Here is a 14,305-nt window from a genome sequence, read left to right on the forward strand (position 1 = left end):
TGATTTTTTAAACTTGCTTCATGGGTTGTCTCATATAGTACTCCAAATATTTCCCGGTATTTGTTAAATTGGTTCGTGGGCAAAAATCAATGTACGGATAACATGTAAAAGGTCCTTTCATGCAAATCGGTGATTTATGCTTACTAAAGGAAACTAAATTTGAAGATGGATAGACAAAGGGACCGATGGCCAAACTGACAGGCCACCCATATCGATATGGGGGTTGATTAAAGCAGAATCTAGAGTAATCTTCCTATAGAGAAAGATTTAAAAAAATTTAACTAGATTTCCCCTATTGGGCCCCATCCCTCAGGCACAAGGGATCCCAGACCCACCATTTGTATGAAATTATTTTTTCTTCATCCAAGAATGGTACAGATCAAATTTGGAAAATCGAAAAAGGATTTTAAAGAATTTGAAATATTTCCGCTATTGGGCCCCACCCCATACTAAATGGATTTCCCTTCCCCAAAGCATATTTCAGACTGAATCCTTTTATTCCTGCAGAAGAATTTTGAATAATTTGCTATATTTCACCTATTTAGCCCTACCCCGCCCCTCAGTCCACTGGAGGGGTCAGCCGCAACATTTGTACAATTTTGAACCCCCACAACCTAAGATGCTTATATTACAATTAAATTTGGATGATATTCAGTGCATAGTTTCAAAGAAGTTGTTTATAGCAATATAGCCAAATTATCTCCCATCTGCCCTGCCCTTCAGCCTCATAAATTCAGATCTCCATGTCCTATCGTGATGTTCCATGTCAAATGGATAAATTTGACCCAGAGGATTGGTATGTATAATTACATAACAAGTACAAGTACACCATACCGACCCTACCCTACCGCTTGAATCCTTGACCACAGGGCCATAAATTTCTTAAATTCAAAAAAGGTTGATGATTATTATAAAATGTGCCATTACTCTCTGCTACACTGTACTTAAAGAAGAAGATTCAAATGTAAAAAGATGACCGATGTCGGACACTGCGTTATGCCCTCCAGACCAGGTGAGCTAATAACACATAATACAATATTGTCATTAGCTTCAGAAGAAAATTAGCAACAGGTAATCAATATATGGGCCAATTAAATCCCTTTATTTTCTTCTGACAAAGAGTTTAATGAAAATATGAATTGCAATTTAGTATATTTATGAACATTAATAAATACAAAACTCTTAGACTGTTGAAAACATAATTTTATAATCATAGCACTTTCATAACAAATCAAGTGAAAACCTACACATGATGGTTTTCTCCCATAAGACAACATATATACATTGTACATAGATGTTTGATATTAATGTGTACTTATATATTAAAGAGCATAATATTTACATTTAAATTCCTATGCATTGTACAAAGACGTTTGATATTAATGTGTTCTTATATCAAAGGGTGTAATATCTACATTCACAATTTCATCAGCATTACAGATTAAGTGTTTTATAGTATTTTCCTTTACTAATTGTAATTTATTAGAATTATCTCCCTTAGAAAATATCTCAATAATGTTAACTGTATGAATATATACACTGTCCTGTGAAAACTGTAAATACACTGAAAAGAAACATCTTGGCCTTGTTTTTTAATTATATATATATTTGTATTTTATCACACATTTGCCGTCAAACTCTACATAACCACATAATGCAATACTTACTTCATGAATAACCTTCACCAACAACCCTTCAAATAATCTTTCGACATGATTAAGTCTCTAAGCAGTAGATATATATCTTACAGGACTGGCTCAAATGCATTTCTTTGTTTTGTCGGATGGAGGAAATATTATTACCTATTATTATTGGTAATCCAAGCAATTATGCCCTTTCCCTCAAAGCCTATTTTGCTGATATATCACTTCCTGACTCAATCATCTGACAAGAAATATTTTCATATTTTGTTCTGGCCCCTTCTCTAAACTCCCAAATTCATACAGATGAAACGAGACTTAAAATATTGATAGCTTGGATACTTGTTGATTCTGCTTCAAACTAAGGGAGATAAGCTAATATAAATGATGTACAATACTTTACAGAAAAAAGCTGGAATCCTGTTTAAGATTTTCACATTCTGGGTTTAGCTACAATTATACAACACAATACATGTAGGTTACAAATTCCTGGGGAAAGATGCCAATAACTGCAGATTACCAATGTAGGTATAACCTATCATTTGTATATCAGTACAGGTACTCTTCACATTAATGAGTTTGATATTGGAATGGAAAATACAGTATAAACCCCAACCAGGTACACTATAACTTACATATACATTATGTATGTCAATAGAAAAACAATACATGTATAAGCAATAGATGTTAATTACTAAAAGGTCCAAAATCAAACTCGTGTTGTAAATAATTCATAACTGATACAGATACACATCTACGAAACGAAACAGTTTATATCTAAATAAAAACAACAGTAATCAAACCAAACTTCATAAAGCTGGACCATTATATCTATATCAGGATAATGCATTGTCATTCATTTGATGGAAACCTATAGAAAATACAACTACTGTAACAAATTGAAATACAAACCTTGAAAATGTTTCAGAATAAATATTCTTCAAAAGATGAATTATTTACAAATTTGTTTGTAAATACTTAAGAAAAAGAGTTATTGAAAAGAATAAGTTTTTTGCTTCCCAAATATTTTCTATCCTGTATATCAAAAGGAGCTGATACATCCCTCTGCTCTCCAGATTTTTTTTGTGTGCAAAATAATGATATAATATATGTATATATCATATGCTGATGGACTCAATTGGAACTTTAATTAAAATCTATAAAATTGATAAATCAATGGTAAGCTCAAAATCAAAATAAAAAACAAAATCTAAACAGTATAGTTGGCATTATGAATTATTTCAATAATTGAATCATGAATCATAACTGAATCAATATCAAAATAGTATGAATAATAAATATTGCTATACATTCACAACTGAGAAATTATTTGGAAACATATTCCTGTATCATATGTTTAACGTAACAAACCATAGATATGGATACCAGTGTGTTTAGCAATACTTTTGGTACTTACTGTACAGATACAGTGATTTACATATATATATATATATAACCTTTCCAAAAGAGATACCAGTACCAGTCAGGAAAAGACGTATTGGTAAAGTGAATAATTGAACAAAAAGCTACACAGCTCTTCATATATACTTTGACTGTAGTAAAAGTAATTACTAAATTGGATGAAAAAATCTTTGATGTATCGGTATGAATTTCTTTCTTACACACTGATGAAGCTGGAATATATGTGATTTGTAGAAATAACAAGCTTAAAGCCAACAGAAAATAACAAAGAAGCTATTATAAAATCTGAGACATGCATCAAAATAAGTAAGGGAGGTAATTCTTAAATATACCCATAAAGGGACTTTTTAGCAATGAACATAAGGGTAAACTAGACGGATATCAAAGAAGGAAACCTTTGATACGATTATACATAAACATTCTTTGAAGTAAAACTTCAAAGTTACGGGATTTTCTTTAGTAGCTTCAGTTGACAGTATTTCTTATTTGAAAACTTCAGAAATATTCTTGATTCTATCAAAAAAGAACAATTATACAGGTGTGTACATGGATTGAGTAAAGGTTTACTAAATTAAATATAAATGTCAGATGTATGATATAATATAACTGTATACATGTATTTACAGGTCAAAATAAACCTTGATGTATCATATACAGATTAGGGCACCACTGTTTAATTTTCAAAACTTTTTTTTGGAATTATTCGATGGGGCCTCTAATCTTGCATCAACTACAAATTACAAAAAAAGTTTATGAATGTAAAATTATAATAATATTAGGAAGTGATAAAACATACATTTTGAGTACCGTATATATAACTGTTAAACGATAACTAAGCCCAGGATCCGGACCAGTCACTACAGAGAAGACATGATGCAGGAGCTACATCAAGGATGTTTCTCGGCACAGGTACACAATTTAACCTAGTCCGTCGTCAATCAATATCTAATAAATGTTACAATTTAACCTAGTCCGTCGTCAATCAATATCTAATAAACGTTAAAGTGTGACTCCATTTGATAAGTAAATTGACGTATTGGTTCATGACATCTTACTGGGAATTATATATATGGAATAAACAGGTTCATAACATCTTACTGGGAATTATATAGATGGAATAAACAATGTTTTTCTTTAATATGGCTTATAATCTAACAGTACATTTACTATAAACCATGTGAAATTTTCATTAGATTTAATCAAACATCAGAAAATGGTCAAAATTCAGCTAGTAGGAAACTGCATTATCTCCAATATTCAGCCTAAATTTTGTCAACTTTTAGCTCCAAAACTACACCTTTGTCACCATATAACTTCAGTATAGAATCAGATAATGTGTAACAAACTAAATTGTACAGTATTTCACATTCCAAAATTATTATGCCAGACTAACCCATATTTCAAGTTAGCCAGACTGGTTTCTAATTGAAACAGACATTTTGGTACTCTTAAGTTAATTTGACAAAGACTGGAACCTTAATTTCAGAAAGCCATTCTGCATAGTGTAAAGTTGCAGAAGCATAAACATTTTTCTGATTAAACGTGCTTTCTATGAAAAGAAGAAATTTGATTTTGAGGGGTGATAAAAGCTTAATAAGTAAGAGGAAGTTTTGAAATAAAATACACATGATCTCTTTGACAAACTTGTCAGCTGTAACTATTGCCATTTTAAAGAAAAACTATCTGAGGTGATCTGTGTAAAAATAAATGAAAATGGAAAATTCAGTATGAATACCTTTGTTTTCATTCTGCTTTTATTTAATAATTGTAAATTACCTGGAGTACCTGGAGTAGTCATAATGTATAATATAAATAAGGTTAATTTGAAATTTATTTTTTGAAATTTGTACCGGTACTTCATTTTGGAAACAGCATAGCTGAGAAAAGATGTAAACACTCTACATGTGAATCTTGTTACAGGAATATTCTCGCCCCAAAGAAATGCTGTTAACATAAATCTATTAGCGGTAATCTAATCTTAGTGATTTGCTGGCTGGATATGGTCGAATAAGGTAGTCTGAATCATTTTCTATTATGAAAATATGAGTCACTCATCTCTTTAAATAGAATCTGTATCATTCATCTCTATGGCCAAGAAAGATCTTAATGACTTTATTCTCTTTACAGGAAAGATCTGCTTCACTAATCTCTCTTTACGTGAAAGATCTCTCTTTATAAGTATGAATCACTTATCTGCCTTTACAAAACAGATCTGATAAAGACAGATCTGTATTAATCATCTCTCTTTACAAGATCTCAAACACAACTCTCTCCTTCGATACAGATACTATCCCAATCATCCTTATCTCATCTCAGGGAGATCCATGTTTTTCATGTCCACCCTAAAAAAATTCTGGAATGGTTTAATACGATGATGTCTTACACAGACAATTTTTCTACCGGACATAAGTATTATACTGTACAGTATCCCTATAGACTAATACATCAGGTATGTGGTATCTGACGAGATATTGCTGTTGATGATACAGTGAAGATAAATATGAAAGACAAAGGTTATCTGTGGCTGGTTGATTTCCATATGTGGCTAGGTGAGTACAATGGTTTGACCTGATCACTTGCGAGTACAGGGCCAGTCTAATCCTCCACACGCAGCAGAAATTATGAAGTACAAGATCACCTACAAAAAATTAACATTATATATATAGATATCCAAGTTTACAAGTTGCTCGTAAAAATAATTTGAGACTTTAACAATCAAATGCCATGTGACTGTAAATTCTAATTCATGGGTCAGAACTTTTCTGTTCTATCTTCTCTATTATTAAGACTGATACCAGTTCCAACAGAAACCTTATAACTATCTGTATATATACATGTACTGATATTAGATTACTTTCATCCATTTTATATACAAAGACAAGAAAGTTAATATTCAACAACAGAACAGCTCAAGTAGGAGATAGGAACACATCATTCATTCATTTATGCAGATGTTCAGATACAAGATTTCATATCAATAGGTATTAATTTATTACTTGTTATTAGATACAGGATATTTGGCAGTCTACTGATATTACATTGGGTTTGATTTTAAAGATACGATACTTACAATGACAATCACAGCAATAATGATGGTAATTTTCATGTTTTTAAACCACATTGATCGAGCTAAGGTTCTACTACTTTTCTTAAAGGTGACCGCCTGCAACATAAATACAAGTGTTTATCAATCAAAACATCAAGTCGGACCCCCTCTGAGGTTAAACTAGATCATTTTTACTACTGAAATTAGTTAGTATTCCCCACTGATGGCAATACGAAGTCAGCAGAATTATGAAAATAATGTTTATCCTCATCATTTTTCTGTCGCCAATGTTTACATTCAACAAGTCTGGATTTTTGTGCATGCACCAAAATTTGTCAGAAATTTGCATTCCCTAGAAAATATTTTGTTATTCTAGGGGTTAGATATCCCAAAAATTTCAAATGGTATCTTTCATAAAAAAGGATTTTATTAATTTGCCGTTTTTCAACTACCGGTATGACATATTTTCCATGAATAACTGCTTTAATTAGAAGGACCTCAAATAAGTGCCATTAAGGAATAAGGAAAGATTACCATGAAGCATGAACAGATCACTTACGTTAGCACTTAGTTCATCTGTTTTATCAACCAACAACTCTAGTCTTTCTCCGCGATCTGCAATTTGATCTGAAAAAAAAAACCATTGGTTCTTACATAATGAACATTTATATACATAATTAATGTAATATTAAATTTATTTTCAACTGGATTTCAAAATGAATTATGACAAAAATATCTTGGCAAGGTCTTTCTGTCTTGAATCCAATACAAGGCCTAGTTAAATTGACAATATACCACACACTGACCCCATTAATCATGATCTTAATCCTGTTAGCAGTGATCAGAACACTAGCAACCAAATGTTATTTCAATTATAAAACTGACAAGCACTGCATTATTTACTACCAGGGTGTGCGCATAAGTTGAGAGCCAGATGATAATCTGATCTAGATAGAGGCATTTTCTTGCTGCCAGTACTACAATACATCATGGTATTACCATATGCTATGTCTATTACAGTGTCACTACTGACATTAAAGCAGTGACAACTAGTATTGTGATGTCTAATTAGCATCCTCTTAGTTAACATACATACCAATATTTCTGACCATGATGCCCTTGAGTTCATCAACTTGACCTTGAACTTTCTCTACATGGTCTGGCTCTTGGTTTTCTGTTACAAATTTCTGAAATGCACAAATGCTCATATTCTATTTTGTTTGCCAGATCTAAAATGTTCAAATGTGAGGAACAGGAAAAAGACAAATATATTGAAAAGAGTGTAATTGTGAGTTAAAATACACATTATTTGTAATGGTATGCATGTTCTCAACCTTCTATGCACTTATATTCAATGGTGGCACAAATACATGAAATCTGTTTAATTTTTCAAACAGGTGATTGATTTTTAAGAAATTTGTTTGAATTGTATGAAAAACATTTAGAATGATTTTGCTAGCAGTGTGACTTTTAATAATGAGAACATTAATTTTAGAAATACTTTTCATGACATAACAGATTGATGGCGTTTAAACATTTCATGTTTTCACATCTACCTTCTTTATATATCACTGCTACGGGTGTTATCATCAAACTTTATTTCCTTATCAGGAGATAATTAGATAAACACAAAATTGACAAATCAATTACAAAAGTAATTCACTCACTGTCGCGATCGGACTTCAGTCATCTGGTAATGAAATTTTTACTTAAATTCTAATACTAATAATCTTAATTTTTGGTCTGGTGCCAAGTTCATATTCATTTTCAAAAACCAAAATTCAAGGACAAAACAGGAATTCAAATTTCATTTTAGAAAGTAAACTGGTGAATAAACAATTCTGATTGATTGTTATAATGTTCCTACAGGTACAGTACTAGGAGAGGGTCATAACATACCATTTGTGAGGCCATGATCCGAGAAAACTCGCTGTTCATGGCGTAGGGGAGAGCAGTCTGTGCCCGTACACCATACTGGGCCTGGAATCTATGGGAATTACACAGATGTAGTTAAACACATAAATGTTTATTTACATGTTAAAGTATCATAATATATAAACCAAACAAATTCTGGTCACACATTACAGACTTCATAGTGTTTACCTTATCACCTTTTTGAAACAATGTGATAATAATCAGTGAGTTACAGTGATTCCCTCAGTAGCCATAACTACCAGGCTGGTACAATGTTCTACCTGGTACAATGTTTGTGTTAAGCTAACAAACCCTTGAATCCCAGAGTTAGTATTGATGAAAGTCTATCTAGACTTATAAAGTCATGGTGATGAAGATGACTAATTTCTTCAATTGATTCAATTAAATTTCTGTTATACTACACAACATACACATTGAAATTTGAAGCAATGGCCAGAAATACAAATTCACTATATTCAAAGATAACAAATTGCATACCTTCTTTTAATTTCATTCAGGAACAAAAATGCTTTTGACCTCTCGAAATCCTGCAAGATATAATATGCAAATAACATAACTAAATCTATAACCAAAAGCTAAACCATATCAATAGATAAAGTACATACAGCTATGGTGAAAACAAAAAATATTATTTCAGGAGATATATTTCAAGAAATTAAATATGAACTGAGTTCACTTCCCAGTAATTATTTTTAGTTTTACCAATAAATTCATTAACACAAATACTTCTTTGTGAGGACAATTGTACATCATTGAATATTATTACATTGAACTGAAATGTTCTCGTTTAAAAGATAACTCATAAAAACATATCACCTTTTAGCTTTTCCTGCAATAATTCTATTTTATTATAATATGTTTCCATGCTTGAATTATTTTTTATTAAATTAATACACAATAAATTTATACGGATACATAAAGTAAATGCTCCTTCAGAGTATCAAATCTACCCTGATATAATTAATTTTTTATCAAAACATCTATAAAACATATCTACGTAAACAGAGCTTGACCATCATGTGCTTTGTACTCACATCGTCTGTTATACATAAGTACACGATTCTGTCATCACACACGTAATGAAACAGGTAACTGGAAAAATAAAACACAAAAATTACATAGATTCCTCTGCATTAATGCAATGAACAGTTGAACAGACCTCTCAGTACTACACTGATTTTTACTGGAATCAGTGAGGGTATGTATCATTTTTACAGATATCAATTAAAGAAACATTTGGCTCTTGTGGTTGAATACTTAGGCTGATACCTCCGTCTGACTGGGTATTAATTTGACTTTTTCAATTTTTGCACCCAAGTACATAAATGTTAGGTACAGACTGAAAAAAATTAACTCTACAATGACATGTACAGTTCCAGACCGGTAATATGAGGCCTTGCAACTTAGGCAGACCAAAAAAAAAAAAAAAAAAATTTTTAAGTGGTATTGCAATAACATGTATTATGTTAGTATTTGACCCCAAACATGAAAGAGAGGCAAATAACTATAGACTGCAGGCACACAAAAATTGCAAATACCTGTATCGTATATACATATCAGAATCGTTTCTATCAGAATAGAGTACATATGTATCATCATAAATAGAGAAATAGGGGTTAGACAATTAGTGTACAGGATATTTATAAACAAAAAGGGCACATATATATACATTACCTTCCATGAGAATAAGTCAGTTTGGAATTTTCTGGTGCAATTTTTGATATAATTTGCTCTGTGACTTCTGTGAAATTTCCGGCACAACTGGCATATTTAGCCAGAACAGTTGTGCCTCTGGCAACAACTGCGAATAAGATGGGCATTTTGCCGCCTGTCTGTCAGTAATTGGTATTGTTTAGCCAATATCTTTACTGTACTGAAAAGAGAAATGTTACATATTAAACAGATGTTTATAATTAACAGATAACATTCTGAACATAATAACTAATAATTAGATAAATTAGTTCACCAAAATTTCTCCAGTGAACACCCAGCTAGAGAAATACACATTCATCTGCCATTTCTGAAATTTATTATTTCACCATTGCATTTATGTATTTATGTCTGAATTGCATGAGTTTTGTAAGCAACAGGGATCACCATGGCTTCAGATTTTACTATGGAGGAACCTGCGGGGACATTTTCCCAGCGCGCCGCAAGACCAATATTAATTAATTAAAGGGAGATAATTTGTTTACATGAGTTATGTCCCTTTTCATTTTTAGGGAGATGATTTATTGTACAGTAGTTATATCCCCTTAGAAATTGTTTTCAGAAATAATGATAAAACTATTTTAATCATGGTAATATGAATTTATTTATTCAATATGTAAGAAAAATAAATACAGCATTTACCAATCTCTGACTCATCCATATTTGTACATCCTTAAATTAATACATTGCTCGTTCTTCATTCTCTTTACCAACTCAGACTTTCTCAAACTCATGGTCTCTCTCTATAAGATTACCAATTAAATTAATTGCTGCAAGTACAGTAATTAGATTGGCTGATGAAAGTAAGATAGCCCATGATTTTGTAATTAAGGAATATATGTGGCTTTACATGAACAGGTATTTACCCCCTTTATGTGCACCTATACCACATTTAGTTTTTACATATTATTACATATTGTATAATATTTAAAGTTGGTGCCGAGTCTTCCATTACATGAATGTTAATCTTGGTTGCATCTATGAGCCTATAAATACAGTCTAGATAACATGCATTATAGATGAATCAAACATAGAGAGGATTACGATTGAGAACAACTTAGTTATAATGACATTATTTTGGCACTAAGTTGATCTTTATCACTGCAAGGCTTTGTACTGAAAGTTGCATGGGTAGCAAATCAATCAAAGAAACAAATTTACAGATTTAAAGATGCTCCTTTTTCATATGAATATATATACTGGCAAATGGGTAGAAATAAAGCATGAACTAGTCAGAGAAAGACAAGAGTTGAACGTAAGGTAATGTAAACTAGAACTGTAAACTGATTGCGGACTAATTACCACCCCCCCCCCCCCCCCCCCCCCCCCCATTAAAGTTAAAGTAGATAATCTTGTCCTGTTATTGTTATTCAGCTACTTTATATCACATCTGATACACTACACAGTTAATTTTACAGGAAAAATCAACTACTTATGTACATACCTAGAAAGATAACAAATGCATCCTGGAGCTTTTATGTTTATGGATATATGCATTGCAATCATCACACGATCAGTTTCTATTTCCTAGTTTATATTTATTTCACCAGTTTTTCAAAATAGCTTTGTGAAGAACAGAAAATGTTTATGTTTATTAGGTCAGAATGTCTTCTTTCTTTTATATCATTATTCAAGGATGGTTGACAAAACATTGATGTAATTACAAATTCCCAGACAAATTAATCACATATAGAGCTAGTTATGGACTACCAGATCTATCTTCAGACCAGACATAAAAAATAAGGACCATGTTCAGATTAATCAGACTGATTAACAGGCTTAAATTATTTACATGTTGAAGTTGTCAGATGGCAAACTGTGTTATACATTGCCACTTTTTAGCAAAACAACGACCCGGGTAGCTACAGATTTAAACTTTTAATAGAATGCAAAAAAAGGTGGATAGACTAAGACATGCTGCAAGTTTTCTCTGAGAACTCTGGTTTCCCCATCCTACCAATGAAATGATTTAAACTTTAGTATTCATTAAGTTTTTTACTAGAAATTTTAAGTTACCTGCCACTCTCAGACATCAGATGTTTATATACAGAGGAGAATCAGTGCATTTCTGACTAATTAGCTCGAAATAAAAGATTGGGTTGTGCGTGGACATCAGTTTTCATTTAACACAAAGGAAATAATAGGAAATGGACTAATAGAATCTAAGGGTCTGTTCCGTGGACAGGGATATGGCCAGCCAAACGCTTACACGAGGGTTGAGATATCATGACGTTGTCGTCATCATTTACAACTTGGTTACTGACATTATGTTAATGTGAGCAGCGTCATATAGACTATTAGCGCGTATATGTACCGACTGTCTTTATGCATCCGTGAAATAAATTAACTCATGAAGTATGCGAGAAATTCTGTTCACATTTACCATATACCATAAAAAAGAAATTATGAATCTACATCTCACATTAAACTTTGGTAGTAAAAAAGAAGGAAGTGAGGTAAGAGAACAACAATAAAACAAAAGAAGGATAATTGTAGTGATTATTATAGCAGTTGATCGATATAAAAGAATATTCTCCAAGAAGTATTTATCACAGAAATATATAGAGGATACTGAATGGTTTCCCATTTAAAATAACATATATTTCACGAGTATGACAGAATATCGAAATATTCTGTCATACGAGTGAAATATTTGTTATATCTAAGGGGATACCATTCAATTTTCTTTTTATTGCATTAACTTAAAAACAAAATCAAAAACATCGTAACAGTAATACATGTAGTGTCAAAAAGTGCAGGAATCAGTAATGACGTCATCTCTTTGTGACGTTACTCCATGCCAGCTTGACGGCGTCATCTGGAAAGGACTGGTCAACGCAATTTAAGTGTTTTCCGCTGTTATCGGATAATCTGTGCACGAATAGCCTAATGTCTAGTGAGTATTTTGTCAAAAACTAGTCTGAAAATTTCAGAAATACAGCAAAATAACCAATTTATCTATCTTCGCTTCGATTGGAAAAATCTGCAAGTTTTAACAAGGTGAATACAAAGGTCCGCTCCTATTTGTCAAAAACAGAAAACTTACATTTTCACTGCAAAATCTTATATTTTCACTGCTCATCGCTGCAGTGAAAATATAAGCTTTATTATTTTGATAATTTTCTATATTTCACTGGCAAAAATGCAATGAAAAGCTCTATGAAATAATTTGTAGAGCCACAATGTATGTTTTATTAAAATAAATACTACAAAGTAACCTTGACAGTACCCAAAGTATATGTGATATATGTGTCTATAAAGCCCATCCATGTTTTTCAAATCATCAAATGCATAAAAAAATCAGATATGATATGATCACTTATAATTACTATGTAGAGTTAAATCTGTGGTATGGATACTAGATCTATACTATTCTGTTTGTCTATAGAGTGTAGACATGAAAACGGTCCCCTGTTAAATGTTGATATGAGTATCACTAGCCTACATAAGATTTATATGGCACATTCAGTCATCATTGGATATTAACTGAGTAAATTAAGATTTATTAAATGTCTACAAATGATCCAATAACTAATTTCATGTTTCCAAAATCATTATTGATTAATGTTTCCCTTCATAAAATATAATAACTGAATCCGGGAAGTTTCTTCCTAAATCCTGTTCGCCCGCAGTTGTTTGAAATATATATATTTATGACTCAAAGAGAGCATGTATACATTGCCTATGATAATTATGCACCGAGTTTCCACTGGGGCCTACATGTAACACCAGACATTTTATCTGTCAGAATGTCCCGAGCCTGGTGTCAGGGCTATAGGAAACTCTGGTTAGGGTATTTGTACAATGTTATACGATTAAAGTCAAGCGGTTAAGTAAACGGAAACAGCACATCATTCTTACCGGTACTCGATTATGGACTTACAACCACTTTTCCGTCAGCACAAGGCTACATACACATGCAATGTGTTTCCTGATTAGTTTTGTATCGAGATCTCGTACAATCACATGACTCACACTCAAGTGACTTTTCATAATATGCATCATAATACATCACTTTGTACCTTTTAAGCAATGCTCAATAACTCTTCGTGTTACGCAAAGTTGTCAAATGTCGCATACCATTCCATTCCAAACAACTAACCGTTTTACTTGGAAAAATAATCTGCAAACTAGTCTGTGTCGATGTTTACAGCCATTACCAGAGAACAACAGGAAGTGACGTAAAATTATTTCCCGCGGTAAATGGAATTTACGAATCGTAAGGGAAGCATGTGACATCGGTTCAGTAATAATTATTCTGACTCATATTTCATCACATGATAACAGAAAGTACACGTGTGTAGCAACACGTTACCCACTATATAGGGATTCAACGTTCCCTGGTTAGCTACATAATAATGTGGTTTTGGGCGCTGTAGTAGATAATGTCTAGTCGATGCTTATGGGGTAATGGGGCAAAGGACGTGCAATGTTATATTTTCCCTCGGGTCCCAACGCAGGCCAACAGAGCCAACAATGAATTACATTTTAGTCACTTTGCCCGTTTGAACCCGAGACCACTTGCTTATACCACAAGGCTGGAGAGATTGTA

General features: G+C 32.3%; 1 protein-coding gene across 4 annotated transcripts; it reads right to left on the reverse strand.

Moving 5' to 3' along the window:
- Positions 1 to 1,182: 1,182 nt before the first annotated feature.
- On the reverse strand, positions 1,183 to 13,929 carry LOC117329356 (vesicle-associated membrane protein 7-like). Of its 4 annotated transcripts, XR_004533156.1 has the most exons (10): positions 13,776 to 13,924; positions 9,718 to 9,916; positions 9,078 to 9,135; positions 8,521 to 8,570; positions 8,008 to 8,095; positions 7,205 to 7,295; positions 6,668 to 6,735; positions 6,133 to 6,225; positions 4,030 to 5,700; positions 1,183 to 3,985 (listed from the first exon to the last, which is right to left on the reverse strand). XR_004533156.1 is itself a non-coding variant. In XM_033887278.1 (9 exons), exons 2-9 carry the CDS (start codon positions 9,861 to 9,863, stop codon positions 5,635 to 5,637), a joined length of 660 nt encoding a protein of 219 aa, XP_033743169.1. In that variant the 5' UTR covers positions 9,864 to 9,916; positions 13,856 to 13,929; the 3' UTR covers positions 1,183 to 5,634. The 4 variants fall into 4 exon arrangements, 3 of the variants coding, with proteins under 3 accessions (XP_033743169.1, XP_033743167.1, XP_033743168.1); XM_033887278.1 differs by having other exon boundaries at positions 1,183 to 5,700; positions 13,856 to 13,929; XM_033887276.1 differs by having other exon boundaries at positions 1,183 to 5,700.
- Positions 13,930 to 14,305: the final 376 nt, after the last annotated feature.

Source organism: Pecten maximus, chromosome 6 (assembly GCF_902652985.1).
Source record: "Pecten maximus chromosome 6, xPecMax1.1, whole genome shotgun sequence".
NCBI classification, from domain to species: domain Eukaryota; kingdom Metazoa; phylum Mollusca; class Bivalvia; order Pectinida; family Pectinidae; genus Pecten; species Pecten maximus.